This window comes from Triticum dicoccoides, chromosome 6A (assembly GCF_002162155.2).
Source record: "Triticum dicoccoides isolate Atlit2015 ecotype Zavitan chromosome 6A, WEW_v2.0, whole genome shotgun sequence".
Taxonomy (NCBI): domain Eukaryota; kingdom Viridiplantae; phylum Streptophyta; class Magnoliopsida; order Poales; family Poaceae; genus Triticum; species Triticum dicoccoides.
This window is the reverse complement of record NC_041390.1, coordinates 28458181-28479389: the sequence shown is the minus strand read 5'-3', so window position 1 is coordinate 28479389 and position 21209 is coordinate 28458181. Positions and strand designations below refer to the sequence as shown.

The 21209-nt window shown below is 44.3% G+C and overlaps 1 protein-coding gene across 1 annotated transcript; it reads right to left on the bottom strand.

Annotated features, from left to right (window-relative positions):
* Positions 1-5565: 5565 nt before the first annotated feature.
* On the bottom strand, positions 5566-6671 carry LOC119314234 (alpha/beta-gliadin-like). Its single transcript, XM_037588984.1, has one exon. The coding sequence runs from the start codon at positions 6590-6592 to the stop codon at positions 5732-5734; it is 861 nt and encodes a 286-aa protein (XP_037444881.1). The 5' UTR covers positions 6593-6671; the 3' UTR covers positions 5566-5731.
* Between the last annotated feature and the right edge of the window lie 14538 nt (positions 6672-21209).

Genomic DNA, 21209 nt, shown 5'->3' with positions numbered 1-21209 from the left:
TTAAAGCGTCCATTAATTATTAATTAATGACTCATTAATTTTTCCCGAACAGCAAAAATATAGACAACGTCCTCGGCTCGGCTCAATCACGCAACCCACGGCGCGGCGCGGCGCGGCGCGGCGTGACGAGGCATGGCGAGCGAGGACGAGGAGCGCGCGTGTAGGTCTCCTTATAAAGAGGTGCAACACTCTCTCAACTTCCAGGGTGGGACTAAACTTTAGTCTCACTCACTCCACTCACATGTGTGCATGAATGAGCCAAGAGAATTTCAGAATTTTAGTTGGGCTTTGGGCCAAAGGCCTACTAGCAAAATTTCAACAGACACTACTCTAATTTGTAGTAACCTCTACGAACAGATCGTTCCAAAGTTATGCTATATCAGTCAATCCTTTTATTTCCTTGTCATGACTAATCAATCAAGAAGATATAGAATGCATAAATCATTGTCCATTTCTACAGAGTTCAAACTGAGCTTTGGTGGCGGACAACAGAAAGAACAAACAAAATTATATTTATCCTACTAAGTTCGTTGTGAACTTTTACTGAAATAAGGTATACATATGAAATAAGAAAGAACCTAATTTAGGTGCAATTATCTCAAAAAGATCCAAACCAATGTAACATATATATTCGCATTCAGAAATTAATCTTCCATGACACTAATCAATCTTTGGATGGCATTTTACTTCATAACTCCAATCGGTACTCCCGCCATTATTTACTCTTCGCTCACTCCTGCTTCATATTCCCTCGTCCAGAATCCAGCACCTCCGTCTGAGCCTCTTGTGTATACATGTGCAAGATGCTCACGTATATACCAAGATGCACATCACCGTTTGCAATGGAAGAAAGCTAAAGAGGTTAATTAAAATAACATCTTGGGAACAAATTCTATGGAGACAAGTCCATAGGTAGTGGTACTCTAGCCAGGAACCAATATTTTTTGATCTCCAATGTAGTCCTTTCATGCTTGTTATCTGGATGTCATGTGATGAAAAATAGCCATGCACCGATCATACATGTTCTATCTGTTTGAGAATGGAACAAAGGTATGTACGCACATGCAAGGGGTAGTACTTACATGAGAGCAATTTGAGAGAATCGATCAACACCTGCCTCAGTTGCTAGTTTCTGATGGCGTTGGGTAGGTTGCAGTGCAAACCAGGCTAGCGGTACTTCCAGCCCTGTGACGTCTTCGTTTCAGTTTTATCAATCCCTCAATTGGCGCCCATACCAAGAGAGAAGGGTGGGATGGTGCGATCCTAGAACTTGACAAATTTTCCTATGTAGAACTTGCAGAGCAATTAGGTGGTCTGTTGTTTTTACTTGCTCCTTTATTTAGTACGTGAACATGAAAGGCTAGGTTAAGTGTTGTCAGCATGAATTAACATAAAAAACTGGCGCTTAAAAGGATGTACCACTCAAGAATACAGAAACAATTTTGAAGTACAAACATAGTGGCCTATTTCCAAAGCATATGTGCCAGCAAACAGACCTGGACTTCAGCACATCGATCAACTGGCCATAGCGAACCAATTGTAGGAGGTCCAGGAGCTGCAGTATAATGAGGCCCATACGTGCTGATGTGAGAAGGATCCTAAAGCAGTTCCATATTTGCTGAAGAAGAAGCAGGTTAAGCTCCACGATCTGAGCAGCAATATCCCTAGGCGAGTAGTGGCGCGGCAAGGAGGGTGCTGGAGAGCATGGGAGCTGAAAGGAGAGGATGGCATGATGCGGCGGCGGTAGGCTAGTAAACCTCATGGGACGTAAGGATAGAATAGTACGTATAAGGTTAGGTTGCACTATTATTTTCTTCCCTAGAGTTTATTCTGTGTAAGGGAGGCGGACACTTGATCTACTGATGTGTTTCAAGCCAAGGCTGTCGTGTACATGCGTGTATCTTGTCCTTTCTTCTTTTTTTCTTTTTTTTGTTCAGTTTTTTTAACTGAGGTATGTTTTGTGTTGTTGATTGATTGGTGATTATGGGAGAATTGAAGCAGCACATGTTTCTACATACTGGCAATGGTGGGAATTTAGAGAAATTTACCTTTAAAGTAAATCCAACGGTTGTGATTTTCTGATTTACATAATTAAAGGCTAGATATTTCTAATTATTATGGAATTCTCTAGCATATTTATCTTTTTTTTAGTTAGCCGGTAACCCAGACGACTTGTCATTCAGACAAAGCCTTTGGATTAGGGAAACGTTTCCAGCCGGCAGTCCGGCCGAGTCTTCGGCCGGACGCGCGCGCTTCGTTCGATTGCGCTGTATCCTGCGGCCCCGCGTGCCCCTCGTTTGACTAATTGCCTCAGCCCACCACCAATCGTTTCTTTTTTCTTTCTCCCGTTTCCTTTCTTCTTCCTCTTATTCCTTTTTCTTCTCACTCCTGCGCAGGAGGATGGCGAGGCGCATGTTGCTTGTGACAGATTTTTGGACTTCCCATGCTGCAGCCACGTCCTGTGGAGCTACGACTCGAACGATTTTCATTGCCTCCTCTTCCCCTCGTTGCTGATGGTGCAGCAGTCGCCATGGATGCGCTCATAGACAACTTTTTTTTATGGAGTGTTGCAACCAGCCCCGGGAGATGCTACATCCGGTGGCGAGGGATGTTACAACCGACAAGTTTTTTTGTTGGAACCAACCAAAGGTTCTGTCGCTGATTTTTTTTTGGCTGGAACCAGTGTCTTGTTTTGCTACTACCGGCGGCTTCATTTGCTACTACCGGCGACAACGTTTTTTTGCGACATAATTCATGAAGATGATGCAACCTCGACGACGGGTGACAACATTTTTTTGCTGCAAACTATGAAGTTTTTCGCTACCACCGGCTATAGGGTTTGTTACCACCATACACAGCGGCCGGCCGGCATTTTTCTTTTGTGTTTTGCTACAACCACGTCATTTTTTGTTGCAGTGGGCAACCACAGAAGCTACATCGGGTTAACATTTTTGCTACAATGACGATGGCGGGCTGTAGTGGTAAGCTTTTTTGCTGGAAGTGATAAACTTTTTTGCTACAACAGGTATCGTTTTTTGTTGGAACCAGCAAGAGCCTCGGAAGGGCACACGGCGAGGTACAACGCGACCACAACGACAGGTGCTGCGGTCGGCGGCCGGCGTTACCGGAGATGCGGCCATGTCCCCCGGAGCCGGAGCTGCAAGCCTGCAACCACAAGTGCATGTTGTTGCATGCATGAAGCCGATGAGAAACACAGGCGGCGAGGGCGGCGACCGGCGGTGACCGACGGCGAGGGCGGCCACCAGCGGCGAGGGTGGCGACCGGCGGCGGTTCTTCAAGGTTTTGCTACATCGATCGTCCATGGCTAGTGTTGGCGGCGGCGCTACTTTGTTTTCCCCTCTGCTGTTTGGTTGAATCCGTTTAATTGGAAAGAAAACGATTCTAGATCTGACGGTTAAATGCAATCTATTCAAAAGGCCGCGCTGTGTCCGGCCGAATTGATTGCGCCGGTGCACCGGCGCAGATTAGTCGCCTTTGGATTATTACCATGATATATAATAATAAGAGGAAATTTAGGTTCATACTATAGCCAAACAATGTGCCAAATTAAAATTTAAACAGTGGGGATATTTGATGAGTAAATTAAACTTTAAATATAAATTATTAGGCACTAATATTAAGCATTAGAGGAGTATATCAGACATGGTCATGTAATTAGTTTCCAAAGTGTATACATACGTGATGTTCCTTTTTTTTCTATTTTCCAAGTGCATGAACGTACGTGTGTGTATTCTTTTTTTTGTAAGATTTGACACATATCTTTCCTAGGACAACACGTTCCTTGTTTTTTTCTAACTTAACAGGTTTCTTGTTTTTTTTTAACTTAACATGTTCCTTTTTTCTTTGAAGTCAACCTAACACGTTCCTTGTTTTTGTAAGGAAGAGTCCGGCTTCTTCTTGATTATTTTTCTAACTTAACAAGTTTTTTTTTTGATGAGGAAACAAAGTGGCCTCCAGATGTATATTTTTTCAACGGGGTGGAGCCAGGGAGCACGTTGTTCGCACACGAACACGTCACATGTACCCTCAACGCCAGGGGTGATGCACCGCAACTCACGTCGAAGGAGACCCGACCGACAGCGCGATACGCAAGACAGTCGGCGGGCGCTTTTGCAGACCCGAAACCCCGCGCACCCGAGAGGGACCCCGTCAGGGATTGCGGCGGCTATGGGCTGCCCTAGGTCGATTCGCTAGCTCGGCCCTATAGCCTCGTGGATCCGCAGCCCTCCAGCATGAAGAACTAGCGAAGAACGAGAAGAAAGATACAAGGGAGAGATAAAAAGTAGATGAACACGAAAAAGTAGTAGATGTGTTTGTTCGATTGTGTGTTGTTTCAATCGGCCATCACCGCCAACATATATAAGAGGCGGCTGGACTTTCCGTACAAGCAAAGAATTTATCTAGGCTTTCCTTACCAGAAAATTACATCAATTCACGTCCAAAACCCTAGTCAAATTCGGACTGGTTTATTCGAACTTTCTAAAAATGTTCGGTTTAAACTGGCTGCACATTGCGGGTCTTTTTTGCGGTGGTAAATGATCCCGGATGAAAACAAGCCCAAAAGCAATCTTGACCGTTTCGACGAGACGAACAACTCTCATGTTGAAGGTCTTTTTTATCAGAGATCATCTTGAGGGTCAGATCGGTCTCGCAACACAGGCTATTTCCTCGCGCTACCCGTCAGACATGTGTCTGGTGGGGCACGCCACATCTCGCCTCGTGACAGGGCTGCACTCCGATTGCTCTAACTTTTGCATACGAACTCGAATTTGAACGTTTTTTATATCAAAATCGATCGTTTCGATGAGGCGAAGACAACCCGTGTAGATCATTTTTCCATCGGAGATCATCTGAATAAACTTTTGAGCCCATCTTCAACTTCTCGTTCGATTGACTATCGCAGCCTCCAACCCGGCAAGTTTTCCATCCGAGTAAGCTTTCCACACTGGCAATGTTTCTACCCGGCAAGCTTTCACACCGGCAAGCTTTCACTCCGGCAAGGTTTGTACTCCGGCAAGGGTTCCTCCCTGACAAGGTTTCTCCCCCGGCAAGATTTCACACCGGCAAGCACCGGCGATCTTTCTGTGCCGGCAAGCTTTCCACGCCGGCAAGCCTTCACACCGGCAAGCTTTCACACTGGCAAGATTTTACCCCGGCAAGGTTTTTGCCCCGGCATGCTGTTTATGATCGTGCCACTTTTAAGCATCAACACACGTACGTGAGAAAATCTCATCCTTTTCCCGTTTACATGTATGTGTTTTTCTTAGTTGGTGTATGTACGTAAGTTCTCTTTTTAAAGAGGCCCACCATTTACCAAATATATTTTCTTTAACATATGTGCGTTCAGATGTGTCACGTACAGTCGTTGGAGGCCCAGAGCATTATATATGTTACATAAATCTAACGGTCAAGATAATTCTATTTGTTAAGATTTACCAGATCGGGGGCTAGTAATTTATAATTAACGTGCAATTTTCTAGCATATTTACCTTGCTCCTGGTTCACCTTATATTAATTTTAATATATAAATAGATGCAACATAAATATGTAGACAAGACCTGTGTTTGTCTTTTATTCCCAAGTTTGAACTAGTATAGTTCGGGTTCTTACATGATAGTGCATGTCACATTATTTTTTCACCGCTACAATGACCAAACCATGGACTAAGAAAACGGTGTTTCATATATCTAGTACTAGAGTTATTTTCTTCTCAATTAGTACCGAAGATGCCAAATGGCGCGATGGTGCAATATGGAGGGATGTAGACATTGCACATTGCAGGTAGCGTCTGTAGCGCTAGGTTCCTTATTTCCTCGAACTGGGGCAGTTGTTGAGGCTGGACAGAGCCCTGGGCCTGTGGGTTTTGCTGAGATGGCCGGAAGGAGACCTGGCCTAATGGATATTGTTGCTGAGGCTGTTGGAAGGAGACCTGGCTCGATAGTTGTTGTTGTTCTTGTTTTTGTTGTTGATGCAGAATAATAGCATGAACAACATTGTGGATGGCCTGGCACTGCAACTGCTCAGGGATCTGCCATAGGTGCTGACAACACAATTCTTGCAACAGCTGGTAAGTACTTTGTTGCAAAACTTGTGATCTTCCATGCGCTATGTTGTGTTGCTGCAATACAACATCCATGCATGGAATCAGTTGTTGTTGCAAAATTTGTTGAAGGATTTGTTGTTGTTGTTGTTGTTGTTGTTGTTGTTGTTGTTGCTGCTGCTGCTGTGAAATTGGTTGTTGTGGTTGCGAATACTGTGGTTGCGGTTGTGGATATGGTTGTTGTGGTCGAAATGGTTGTGGCTGCGAATATGGTAGTTGCGGCTGCGGAAATGGTTGCAGCTGCAGATATGGTTGTTGTGATGGAAATGGCTGCGGCTGTGGATATGGTTGTTGTGGTGGAAATGATTGTTGCTGCCCTAGAAATGGTTGTTGTTGTACCAATGGAACTTGCTCTTGTGGCTGTTGCTGAGATGGATTTTGTGGCTGCAATTGTGGCACTGGAACTCTAACTGCAGTTGTGGCGGTGGTCGCCACGATAGCAACGAGGGCAAGGATGAGAAATGCCTTCATGGTGGATTTGTATTGACCACAGCTTGCTTGGCTTAAATGATGCGCTCTACTTATGAGAATGATGGATGAGGAAGGATGATCGTCATGCTACGGGGCTATTTATAGCTGCCATGGAATGATCTCTTTCACAATTGGCATTTGTTTGTGTGAAAAGTGCTTGGATGCTTCTCAAAATCATCATTTGGTATGTTCTGTTTGGTGGCACTACTTACAAGTGTATTCTTGGACTGTTCATTAAAGTTCCTTGTTGTTGCACTATCATTCCACCACCAAAAAGGTGTGATAACACGCATGACTCCTATTATTCACTTTACAGCTCAAACACTAATCTACATTGCCTATTTTTCTAAAACTAAGTTTGTAATTTTCTGCAAATTGTTACGCATAAACTAGATAAGCATGGCTGTCACGGTACTTAGTTTGTAGCCTTGTGTGGTCTGTTAAGATAGATATAAGAATAGTAATGTAACTTGCGTTAGTAGGCCATGACTCGTCAAATTCCTTTTACATGTCAAGTGTTGTAGTGTTCTAGAAGATATTAGCAAGCATAAACATGTTCTACAAGTTGTTACGTGTAAACTAGATAAGCTTGACTTGTACACAAACAAGATTGTAATCACTAGTCATCTACCCGTGCAACTGCAAGGCCTAGCTATTATAGGGGTACATATTTATTAATAAATATTTATATGTAAAATTCAAGCGCTTAAATTACAGATGTCATACATCTGAACATATGCTAAGTTATTCAAACAATTATAGTACAATATAAGCACATATATTATAAACTTCATTATATGGAAGAGTGCCTCTACTTCCCATTTATATAAAAAAATATGAACATCTACAATACCAAAACTATATAGTATGGAAATACATTTCATGAGGCATCTGGCAATAATTATTTCATATTGTGAATGTTGATATTTTTTTATTATAAAGTTAGTTAAAATTTGCAAATCTTGACTTTGACCAAACTTTATATGCAGACTAAAAATAAATGGAGGGAGTATCTTGGGGTCCGTGCCACGTCACGTTTCTCATACATTCAGTACGCGTGTCGCCCCGAATGAGTGGAGACTGCATCGTCACCTTATCCTTTCCCTGCAGGCTCAAGTCTGCTTCTTCCGAATCTTTCAATTCTAATCAAAGGAGAGTGAGGCGAGATGGTCGGGCTGCTCTTCGTCGGGGACGTCGTCGTCTACTTGCGCGCACCAATGGCCAGCTCTCGCCGGGATTCACCCTGTGCCCATGTCCAAGCGCCTTCCAGAAGCCATCCGAGTGGCGGCCCTGCAACGCTCGCGCGGAGGTCCCAACTTAGGAGGTGGACGAGGCTGTGCAGCTCGCGGCTAAGCTGCTCTTCGCCGGGGTCGCCGTCGTCTCCATGCGCCACACGGGAAGGAAGTTGGTTACCGAGTTCCCGGGGACTCGCCGCGCACCCAGGTACTCCGCCGCCTCCCCAGTAGTTGTCTGAGAGGCGGCCCGCGATGCGCGAAAGTGTGTCCCAATTTTCAGACCCCCCCAGCACTGATGTGGTCTCCCTTACCCATGTTGCAGCGACTGTGCTATCGCATCAGGGACTGAGACCGGCGCCGAGACTAGCGGAGCTGGTCTAGAACCCAAAGCAAAGAGCACCCAAACCAGCTCATGAGTACTAGACTGGTGGTCACGGAGATGGACAACGGTATTTTTGAGACAATAGCGCCCGAGGAAGCGCAATCGTGCTACGACAATCAAATAGGTTGCATCGTACAGACAACTGCCACGATCAACAATGGGAAACTACAGATGATAGATAATATGAGGCCCTCCCTTCTAAAGAAGCTGCACCAGATATTCTTGTTCCCTGACCGCAATGAAAAGGATAATAAAGATCCAGATAAGGAGCTGGCAATGAAGAAGATAAACAAACACGCCATGCCCAAGTTTAGCGACGCGTTGGCCGCCTGGAAAACAAGGTTGAAACATCGGATCGTCGACAAAAAGGAACCCTTGCTACCTCTTGAGCACTGTGTTGGTTTTCCCCGAAGAGGAAGGGATGATGCAGCAAAGTAGGGTAAGTATTTTCCTCAGGTTTTGAGAACCAAGGTATCAATCCAGTAGGAGGCTACGCGCGAGTCCCTCGTACCTGCACAAAACAAATAAATCCTCGCAACCAACGCGAATAGGGGTTGTCAATCCCTACACGGCCACTTACGAGAGTGAGATTTGATAGATATGATAAAGATAATTTTATTGGTATTTTTGTGATAAAGATGCAAAGTAAAATAAAGGTAAAGTAAAAAGAAAAGGAAATAACTAAGTAGTAGGAGATTAATATGATAAAGATAGACCCAGGGCCATAGGTTTCACTAGTGGCTTCCCTCGAGAGCATAAGTATTCTACGGTGGGTGAACAAATTACTAGTGAGCAATTGACAGAATTGAGCATAGTTATGAGAATATCTAGGTATCATCATGTATATAGGCATCACGTCCGAGACAAGTAGACCGCTCCTGCCTACATCTACTACTATTACTCCACTCATCGACCGCTATCCAGCATGCATCTAGAGTATTAAGTTAAAAACAGATTAACGCCTTAAGCAAGATAACATGATGTAGAGGGATAGACTCATGAAATATGATGAAAACCCCATCTTGTTGTCCTCGATTGCAACAATACAATACGTGCCTTGCTGCCCCTACTGTCACTGGGAAAGGACACCGCAAGATTGAACCCAAAGCTAAGCACTTCTCCCATTTCAAGAAAGATCAATCTAGTAGGCCAAACCAAACTGATAATTCGAAGAGACTTGCAAAGATAACCAATCATACATAAAATAATTGAAAGAAGATTGAAATATTATTCATAGATAGACTTGATCATAAACCCACAATTCATCGGTCTCAACAAACACACCGCAAAAAGAAGATTACATCGAATAATTCTCCACAAGAGAGGGGGAGAACATTGTATTTAGATCCAAAAAGAGAGAAGAAGCCATCTAGCTAATAACTATGGACCCGTAGGTCTGAGGTGAACTACTCACACTTCATCGGAGAGGTTATGGTGTTGATGTAGAAGCCCTCCGTGATCGATGCCCCCTCCGGCGGAGCTCCGGAACAGGCCCCAAGATGGGATCTCGTGGATACAGAAAGTTGCAGCGGTGGAATTTGGGTTTTGGCTCCGTATATGATCGTTTGGTGGTACGTAGGTATATATAGGAGGAAGGAGTACGCCGGTGGAGCAACAGGGGGCCCATGAGGGTGGAGGGCGCGCGTGGGGGGGGGGGTGGGGGTAGGCACGCCCTCTACCTCGTGGCCTCCTCTTTTGTGTCTTGACGGAGGGTCCAAGTCTCCTGGGTCTTGTTCGTTGAGAAAGTCACGTTCCCAAAGGTTTCATTCCGTTTGGACTGCGTTTGATATTCCTTTTCTTTGAAACCCTAAAACAGGCAAAAAAACAGCAAATCTGGGCAATATTGTCCAAAACAGTAGATAATAGGTTAATAGGTTAGTCCCAAAAATAATATAAAAGTGGATAATAAAGCCCAATATTGTCCAAAATAGTAGATAATATAGCATGGAGCAATCAAAAATTATAGATACGTTGGAGACGTATCAAGCATCCCCAAGCTTAATTCCTGCTCGTCCTCGTGTAGGTAAATGATAAAAACAGAATTTTTTATGCGGAGTGCTAGTTGGCATGATTTTAATGTAATTCTTCTTAATTGTGGTATGAATATTCATATCCGAAAGATTCAAGACAAAAGTTCATATTGACATAAAAATAATAATGCTTCAAGCATACTAACTGAGCAATTATGTCTTCTCAAAATAACATGGCCAAAGAAAGTTCATCCCTACAAAATCATATAGTTTATTCATGCTTCATTTTCGTCACACAAGAATGCTCTCATCATGCACAACCCCGATGACAAGCCAAGCAATTGTTTCATACTTTAGTAATCTCAAACCTATAAACTTTCACGCAATATATGATTGCAAGCCATGGACATAACACAATGGGTGGAATAGAATATAATGACTGGGGTTATGTGGAGAAGACAAAAAGGAGAAAGTCTCACATCAACGAGGCTAATCAATGGGCTATGGAGATGCCCATCGATTGATGTTAATGCAAGGAGTAGGGATTGCCATGCAACGGATGCACTAGAGCTATAAATGTATGAAATCTCAACAAAAGAAACTAAGTGGGTGTGCATCCAACTTGCTTGCTCACGAAGACCTAGGGCACTTGAGGAGGCCCATTGTTGGAATATACAAGCCAAGTTCTATAATGAAAAATTCCCACTAGTATATGAAAGTGACAAATCAAGATACTCTCTATCATGAAGATTACGGTGCTACTTTGAATCACAAGTGTGGAAAAAAACGATAGTAGCATTGCCCCCCTTTTTTATATTTTTTTATTTGGCCTTTTTTTGGCCCTTCCTTTTTTCTCTTTTTGGGACCATGCTCTATTAATGATGATCATCACACTTCTATTTATTTACAACTCAATAATTACTACTCGATGCTAGAACAAAGTATGACTCTATATGAATGCCTCCGGCGGTGTACCGGGATATGCAATGGACCAATAGTGACATGTATGAAAGAATTATGAACGGTGGCCTTGCCACAAATACTATGTCAACTACATGATTATGCTAAGCAATATGACAATGGTGAATGTGTCATGATGAACGGAATGGTGGAAAGTTGCATGGCAATATATGTCGGAATGGCTATGGAAATGCCATAATAGGTAGGTATGGTGGCTGTTTTGAGGAAGATATAAGGAGGTTTATGTGTGAAAGAGCGTATCATATCACGGGGTTTGGATGCACCGGTGAAGTTTGCTCCAACACTCAATGTGGGAAAGCGCATTGCACGGTACCGAAGAGGCTAGCAAGGATGGAAGGGTGAGAGTGCGTATAATTCATGGACTCAACATTAGTCATAAAGAACTCACATACTTATTGCAAAAATCTACAGGTCATCAAAAACCTCGGTACTACGCGCATGCTCCTAGGGGGATAGATTGGTAGGAAAAGACCATCGCTCGTCCCCGACCGCCACTCATAAGGAAGACAATCAAATAACACCTCATGTTTCAAATTTGTTACACAACGTTTACCATACGTGCATGCTACGGGACTTGCAAATTTCAACACAAGTATTTCTCAATTTCACAACTACTCAACTAGCACGACTTTGATATTATTACCTCCATATCTCAAAACAATCATCAAGCATCAAACTTCTCTTAGTATTCAAAACACTCTTAAGAAAATTTTACTAACTTTGAATACCTAGCATATTAGGATTTTAAGCAAATTACCATGCTATTAAGCATCTCAAAATAATCTAAGTGAAGCATGAGAGATCAATAGTTTTTATAAAACAAATCCACCACCGTGCTCTAAAAGATATAAGTGAAGTACTAGAGCAAAACTATATAACTCAAAAGATATAAGCGAAGCACATAGAGTATTCTAACAAATTCCAAATCATGTATGGCTCTCTAAAAAGGTGTGTACAGCAAGGATGATTGTGGTAAACTAACAAATAAAGAGTCAAATAAGACAGGACGCTCCAAGCAAAACACATATCATGTGGCGAATAAAAATATAGCTCCAAGTAAAGTTACCGATAGAAGTAGACGAAAGAGGGGATGACTTCCGGGGCATCCCCAAGCTTTGGCTTTAGGTGTACTTAGATTACATTGGGGGTGCCATGGGCATCCCCAAGCTTAGGCTCTTATCACTCCTTGTTCCATAATCCATCAAATCTTTACCCAAAACTTGAAAACTTCACAACACAAAACTTAAAGTAGAAAATCTCGTGAGCTCCGTTAGCGAAAGAAAGTAAAAGACCACTTCAAGGTACTGTAATGAACTCATTATTTATTTATATTGGTGTTATACCTACTGTATTCCAACTTCTCTATGGTTTATAAACTATTTTACTAGCCATAGGTTCATCAAAATAAGCAAACAACACACGAAAAAACATAATCTTTCAAAAACAGAACAGTTTGTAGTAATCTGTAGCTAGCTCAAGAGCTGGAACCCCAAAAATTCTAAAATAACTTACTGGACGTGAGGAATTTATCTATTAATAATCTGCAGAAATAATTAACTAAATAGCACTTTCCAAATAAAAATGGCAGCAGTTCTCGTGAGCGCTGAAGTTTCTGTTTTTTACAGCAAGTGTAACAAGACTTTCCCCACACTACACCACAACACCACATCCCCAACAAACAGGTTGGTCAGAAAAACAGCGTGTGCCGACACACAGTCGGTCGGGAAAAAGTATTACCGACCGACAGCGTCTGTTGGGGTAAGTCCAGACGAGAAAACCTTTTCCCGACCAACATGTCTTTCCCGACAGACAGTTGGACGCCTATAAACCGAATTACCGACCGACTTTCTGATGGCCTACCCCGGAATCTTTCCTGACCGATTTTCAGCTGGTGTTGCTCTTGAAGCTTTCCCGACCGACCGTTTGACAGTACAGTCTTTGCCGACCGACTTTGTGCTGCCCCTATCCTGAACCTTTCCCGACCAACTGTGCGATGGTGTCTTTTTTGCCGACCGACTTTCTGTTGGTCCTAGCATGAGCCTTTGCCGACCAACAATAGGATGTTGTTTTGTTTTGCCAACCAACAATTTGACAGCACGTACCCTTGATTTCCCATCTGCCTTTCAATACAATGTCAACCAAAATCAAGTTGCATATCTCGTTATAATATGATATTAGTCAAGTTACAGAACTTGCATGTACTCCGAAAATATTAAATCATGACCAAAGAAGGATAACATATTAATTACTTCTCACAAATAAAGGAAACATTTACGGTTCAACGACCGAATCACCCAACAGGTTTACAAAATGATAGATGCATCTCCAATATTCATTGTTTGCTCCATTACACAAAATACCCAGGTGACAAGATGACATATAGGTTTACAAAATGAGACCTAAAATACACATTGTTTTTGCTCCATTACAGAAAATCTCTAGCTGATGCAAACTGACATCTTCCTGGTTCCTTCCTGCTCCTTTTGTATGTCTTTTCTACAAAGGATAAAAATGTAATGGTGAGCATGCATTCAGAGACAATGGCAAAAACAATAATTGTATAAAGCATCTAGGGCAATTGGCAGTAAAAAACTATGGGATTTTAGTGTTACAAAAAATAGCTCAAGTTCAGAACAATGCCACAACATGTGTTAATTAGATCTTTGCTGTGTTGGACATCATAAAGCCTCGATGCAACGTGACCATGAAGTATATTTCAGGAAATATGAGCAATATAGAGGTGTACTCGGAGCAACACCTGGTACTATTTTGCAATATAAAGCAGCAGCAGGGACGAGCTGGAGCGCGAAACGGTGAACTTTTCGCACGCCAACGGCCATCCGGCCATCTAGCGCTTGGCGCCAAGCCAGTAACCAATTATGCACAGGAAGTATGTGATCTACTTTGCTAACCTAGCTACCAGGGACGCTCTACACAAGGCAGGCGTAGACGGCTCTTACTGCCAAGCCCACGCTATTGCTCCCATCCCACGGAAGGAAAACTCTAGCTTATACTCTGTTCCTCGTCATTTCTAGCTAGGATGTAACACGATGACATGTATGCAAGTACTGAATAGTTAGGTCCCATGGTGCAATCCGTAGCTCGATGCCTACACGATACGATGAGCGAAAAAATGAAACTCAAGCCGACTGAACCAGCCTAGCACAAGAAACAGAACTCTAGCTTCTACTCTGTTCCTCATCATATCTACTCTGTGACACCATGACATGAAATGTATGCAAGCATCGGATAATTAGATCGCGCATAACAACTCATAGCCTGACGCCGACGCAACAAGCAAAAGCATCAAACTGAATCAACCTGAACCAGCCCAGCACAGATAGATAACTGAACTTGGAGCAGAGAAATGAGTATCTAGATCAGCGACGGCAGCAAGCACAGGACTAGAACAGAAAGCGATGGGGGATTGGGAAGAAATTATACCTGCGGAGGTTCATCGCAGCCGGGCAATATCACGGGCAACATAATTAAGTTGTATTTCCATCATCTGGACATAAGGCAAAAAATTAGCATGTTCGGACAATTACTCTTGTAAACAATAGCATGGACATGAGAGCAACTTTTGCATCACATTATTATTTCCTTGTATTTCTACTAAACCATGTAAGCTATGAACTGTACATTAAGAAGTGGCAATGAACTAGGCAGGTATTGAAAATAAGAGAAGATAGACCAGCATTGATCGTTACTGCTCAATGTACAGAGCTAGATAACAACTATCATGAGGAAGAAGAAGATACAAGGGTCTGGTTAAGTTCATTTTGATCCCTGGTTTTGTAGCTCAAAAAATAAATACTAGCTCATGATTCAAATATACCTTAGCAGCGGGACGAGGAACATGCCCCAGGTTTGTAGTGTTTCATCTAGCAAAGTGATCATGAGTCAGTATCACGCATCAAACAATTCGAGATAAGTGGACAAAACACACAATGTTGGTGATTACCTTGCTAGATGGCCATGCAATGGACCTTGTGACAGCATCAGCGATAATTTGTAAACCTTCATCTTCAAAAGGCAAAGTAGCATCCCTTCTGATCGCAACATTGACAAGAACCTCATAAGTTCCTAGTCCAAGGGGCTCTCCGCCCACAATAGTGTCTAGGTCAACTGAGATAATTGTTGCCTTAGCAACAGGAGTTTCAGGACCAGTCCATGCATATAGAAGCACATCCATACCAATCTGAATCAATGATTATTTTAGAAACATGAAACAAAATAAAATTTCAACATATAGGTAAGGATGAGAAGATTACAAGGCTTTCATCTTCATAGGCTGATGAGCTTCTTGAAGGGGGCTTTGCAACAACTCTTCTATGAACAAAGGGTTCTTCATCATCCTGTTCATCATCTTCTTCACCATCGTCATTATCCTCAGCTTCAGCTCTTGAGTTCTATCAAACAGAAATAGAGTTAGTGCATGGAAGATGGATTATTGATGCAATGAGAAGATGTGGAAATAGTTCATTACTTGTCGAGAATTGGAACCGTGTTGCGAGCTAGGAGTTTGCAGTTTATGCCCTCCTTGTGAAGCTAACATCAATTCCATTCGGTTCATCTGTTCCTGCATTTGTAGCACATGCCCCTCCAGCATGTTAAAGCGATTTTCAGCTTCTCGACGCCCTTCCATTTCAACTAGAACTCTTGTGCTCAATTTACCCCGTGTACCCGGTGTGCCCAAATCTTGACGTGCTGGCCCTAGACCTAACACACGGACACGACCCCTGGGCTCCTTCATTCCACATACACGTGCAAACAGATCACCTTCTTCAATGTTTTTTTCCTTCCATTCGGGGTGCTGTTCACCTTTCTCTATGAGTTCCTTCTGCAAAATGATATGTACTTGCTATGTAAATACTACTTGTACAAGTTCTGTCTAATACTGAAAAAACGTGGCAAAAGGGACTCACAATTGTTGCTGCTGCCTGCGGCACATAATTCCCTTTCCTTTCCCCTTTCTTGCATGTATGTGTTTCGATATAAACTTCATCTCTTCGAGGATCATGCCCAAGTTTGACAACCTACAATCATTTATTTATTTCACTATGCATTAGTCATTAAAACAAAGTGGCATATCTTTTTAATTGGGGTAATTGCGTTTACCATTTCATTGTCAACACGGGCATGACTCTTGCTGCCAGATGTATGTGGCACTGCATTGGCACGATTCTTTTTGGCGATAGCACTACGAGACTACAAGACAAGTAAATGAGATTTATCACATGTATTGTTTGCTACCAGATCTATGGTGCATATTTGTTTATCTATGTCCAACAGGACGACTATAGTTTTGATTAAGCAGGATGACTTACTTCAAATGCCGAAGATCTCCAACAAGTAATAAGGGTCTTCCAATCAGCTTCACTAATTCTGCTATGACGTCTTTTCGTAAGTTGTGCATCAGTCAGCGCAGCATCAAACTTGTACCTCTTTAAATCTGACTTCCAATCCTTCCATTTTATGTGTGAAGTGTTGAGAACAAAGCTCAAGGCGGTTGAGTCGAGCTCATAAAATGCCTATTAAAATGAAAGAAAGCAGAATACTCGGTTAGATAGCATTAAAAAAGAGTAAGTTATAAATTATGCTCATTTATACCTTCAAGGTCTCCCACACTAACAATTTTTTGTCTACATCAACATCTCGCCAATCTAACTCTGCAGGTGATATATGCTTCCTCACCAAAGTACCAATGAAATTGGCAAATTCAGTTGCATCTGGCCCAACAGGCTGGCCATTCCCATTAAGTGGAATATGGATTTTGGGTTGATTCAGCCTTGCATATATGTTAGCCTTTCGAGTAATTTTTCTTCCACCTTTCTTTCGACTACCTTCATCATCAAGCTCACAAGTAATCTCTTCATGCAAGAAAATTAACATAGTCATACAACAATTCTAGCAAGTGACATTAGGCTACAATATGAGCAAGTATAACCCACTACAAATACCTTTGGAAGGCTGATGCTCAGGATCTACATGATCTTGATCTTTTGATACCCTAGACCTCAAAACACGTCCTTCATTCGTGCTTATAGGTGCGCTGGAGGGTGCCTGCATAGATATATAGTTTAGTGTTGCAAGCTACATTTGCTTCCTTCAGGTAGAACATCTTCAGGGCTACATACCTTTCTTTTCTTTTTGGGGGCTTGGTTCGCTTCCATATCTTCCTGCATAGAAGCTCTTGTTGCTCGTACCGCTGCTAGCTGTTTATCATTCTCTTCAATGGTCTTGCTTCTCAGTAGTTCATACTCTACCGCTTTCAGTTGTTCCTCCGTGACCCCACCATCTTTAGCTCTTCCGTTTGCGCTTGCCATTTTTCCTCCTGCAAAAGACACACTATGTGAGTACATCGCTGAAAATACAAAACATCAGAGGATCATACACAACACTTACTTTTTTTCAATATCACTTGTTTTAAGAACTAGTCCATCTATATCTGTCCTAGCAGAACCAATGCATCCATCCGCAACACTCACACGTATAGCAGTACACGGATCAGGCAACGTCACACATAAAACATTACCATTGTCATCTTTAGATTCTTCTATGTCATATAATGATGGAACAACAACAGTGGACCACTCAGCATCAATGGGATCTTCAACATAGTAAACTTGAGTTGCTTGTGTGGCTAATATGAAGGGCTCGTCTGATATTTTCTCACCGGTATTGAACAAATGCTTGAAATTCACAGAAGTGATTCCAAACTGATCAGTTTGCACCCATTCATCTTCTACACGATTATCAACCCAGTCACATTTGAACAACACTACTTTCCCTTCATGTTGATAATTCAACTCAAGAATTTCCTTTATAATGCCATAATAGGTCTTGTTTCTTACACTAATATTGTCACCTTTTCCTTTTGCAAAGGATTTGGTTTGTGCAACAAGAGCTACTCCACTACTCTGGAATGACCGGCCCTCATCATATGATTGTGTATGAAAGTCTGTCCCATTTATAGTGTAGCTACTATACTTCATAGCAACCAAGTCTATTCGGAAGGGCGTCGCCAGGCCACAGCCGGACTATAAGGCCCTTCATGGCCTGTTCGGCCGCCTTGTGCAGCTGAACCAGCTGCTTTAGCTGGTCGCTCAGAGGCATCGGCTGTTCGGTCCCAGTATACTGAGACCAGAACAGCTTCTCCATTGAGCTCCCCTCCTCGGCCTGGTAAAACTGTGCGGCATCCGACAAGCTGCAGGGCAAATCTGCGAATGCTCCTGGAGAGCTCTGAATTCAGGTAAGTAATCGGTAATTTACTTTTACATGCTTGCTTTGCATATAGAATGCCTTACCCGCCGCTATTTTCTTCATCGCATCAATCTCCTGGAGGGCCTTTTGGGCTTCAGCCTTGGCAATTTTCGCGCTCTGAAGGGCCGCGACAAGCTCCGACTCTCGCGTCTTCGAGTCAAGCTCCAATGCCTCGTGCTTCGTCACGAGAGCCTGGAGCTCTTGCTGCACCTTGCCCACCCGAGTATCTTGCTTTTCCCGCTCGGTACGCTCCTTGGCCGCTTTATCTTCGGCCTTGGTTAGCGCTTGCTTCAGGGTGGCCACCTTAGTCGTAGCCCCTGGCAAATATACGATGATCCTGTCATTTTGCAATCGCGTCTTCTTGTATATATGTACATATCTACAGACAGGGCATTACTTACCCTTGTTTTCCTCGAGCTGCCTCTTGGCAAGGCCGAGCTCTTTCTTGGACCCCTCGAGGTCCTGTTTTAGTACGGTGACCACCGCAGTCAGTGCGGCGGACGCCAGCAGCGAGGCCTGCATACGCATATTGACATACTTATATTAGACTCCTGTGATATTATTTGATCCTCTGTTCGGCTTTGCTTGGTGAACACCGAACAAAGCATCAGGGGCTACTGTGTATGCGGTAATATTTTTCCTATATTTTAAAACACTTACCTCAAAGCATGTTAGAAGGCTGGCACAGGCTTCAGTCAATCCGCTCTTGGCGGACTGAACCTTCTGGACTACCGCACTCATAATAGTTCGGTGCTCCTCGTCGATGGAAGCGCTGCGGAGGTCACCAGCACAGGCGTCTTGCCCCTCTTAGCAGGAGGCCGCCTGCCCGATCCTGGAACCACTGGAGGTTCCGCCGCGGTGTCCGGCTAAGGGCCGAACTCGGAGCTCTCAGGGGCCTTGTCCCCTCGACTCCCGGAGTCCGGGAGGCCGCCTTGAGGCGCCTCTGGGACTGTCTCCCCTCGTCCCGGTGCCTCGTAAGACAGCAACACGGCGTCGTCCGCAGGATAGGGGGAGGTGGCGGTCGGAACTGGATCACTATCCATGTCCGACGAGCCCAGGGAGCCGTCCGATGATACATCGATACGGGGTCGGGGCGGCCTGCATAATCATATTTCGGCATTAGGCAAAGTAGTGCGGCAAAGGAATACTATGACTTATTCTGGTATCCGAATACTTACGACTTCCCCAGGGGCTTGGCCCTAGGCAGCCACTCATTTTCGGCGTCGGCGGCGGTGGTAGAGTAGTTCGGAAGGAGAGTTCTCCCCTTCTTGGACCCTTCGGCCCCCCAGTCGGGGCGGCCTTCCTTTTCTTATCTCCCCAACTGGAGGGGGAGCATCTTCTTCTTCTTCCTCGTCTTCGGGGAAGGAGTGCGACGTAGAGTCATCGGACGGTGAGTCCAACGACGCCTGGCGTAGGGAACTCTTTCGGGTTCCCTTGGCCTTGTTGGTCTTCTCTGGCATCGTACAAGGAGCCGGAGTCAGCCTCTTCGCCAGAAGAGCGTTTGCTGGGCCTTCGGGCAAGGGTGCCAGACAGTCGATCTGTCCGGCCATTTTCTGCCAGTCCTGTCAAAGGAACGGGACCTTAGATCCCGCATAGAGTCAAACTATGAAACACAAGTATCCTATGAGAGGTAGAGCAGCTTACCACACTGGCTTGGCGCTTTGCGCTGAATCCGTGATCCTCATATAATGGGTGGGGGACCCTCGGCGCCCTTGGAAAGCACTTTCCAGGCATCCTCGTGTGTTGTGTTGAAGAGCCTGTTCAGAGTTTGGTGCTGGGCCGGGTCGAACTCCCACAAGTTGAAGGCCCGTTGTTGACACATGAGGATCCGGCGGACGAGCATGACCTGGACTACGTTGACGAGTTTGAGCTTCTTGTTCACCATGTTTTGAATACATGATTGGAGTCCGGTCAGCTCTTCCGAACTGCCCCAGGATAGGCCCTTCTCTTTCCAGGAGGTGAGTGACATGGGGATGCCAGATCAGAACTCGGGGGCCGCTGCCCATGTAGGGTCACGCGGCTCGGTGATGTAGAACCACCCCGATTGCAACCCCTTTATGGTTTCCACAAAGGAGCCCTCGATCCATGTAACGTTGGGCATTTTGCCCACCATGGCGCCTCCGCACTCCGCCTGGCGGCCGCCCACAACCTTCGGCTTGACATTGAAGGTCTTCAGCCATAAGCCGAAGTGGGGCTTGATGCGGAGGAAGGCCTCGCACACGATGATAAACGTCGAGATGTTGAGGATGAAGTTCGGGGCCAGATCATGGAAATCCAGGCCGTAGTAGAACATGAGCCCTTGGACGAATGGGTGGAGAGGGAATCCCAATCCGTGGAGGAAATGGGTAAGGAACACTACCATCTCATGGGGCCCGGGGGTGGGGATGAGCTGCCCCTCATCTGGGAGCCGGTGCGCAATGACGTCGGGCAGGTATTCGGCTCTCCTCAGCTTCTTGATGTCTCCCCCCGTGACGGAGGAGACCATCCACCTGCCTCCCGCTTCAGACATGGTTGGAGAAGATTGAGGTGGGAAGTGCGGACTTGGGCGCTAGAGCGCGAGTGTGCGAAAAAGGATGAGCAGAGGAAGAAGGCGTGGATGAAAAGGTGAATCCTTATCCCTTTATATGGGCGGACGAAACTAAGCGTCCTGACTAGCCTGGTAAAACTCGCTTATCCCCCAAGCGCCGTAATCGATGGCGCGTTTGGGTTACCCACGCCCGTATTGATGAGAATCCCGTGATAAGGGGACACGATCTTTGCTTTGACAAGACGTGTCGAAAAAC

Bases quoted from the DNA above. Each gene is read 5' to 3' on its own strand.
- LOC119314234 (XM_037588984.1), bottom strand. From the start codon at position 6,592: ATGAAGGCATTTCTCATCCTTGCCCTCGTTGCTATCGTGGCGACCACC.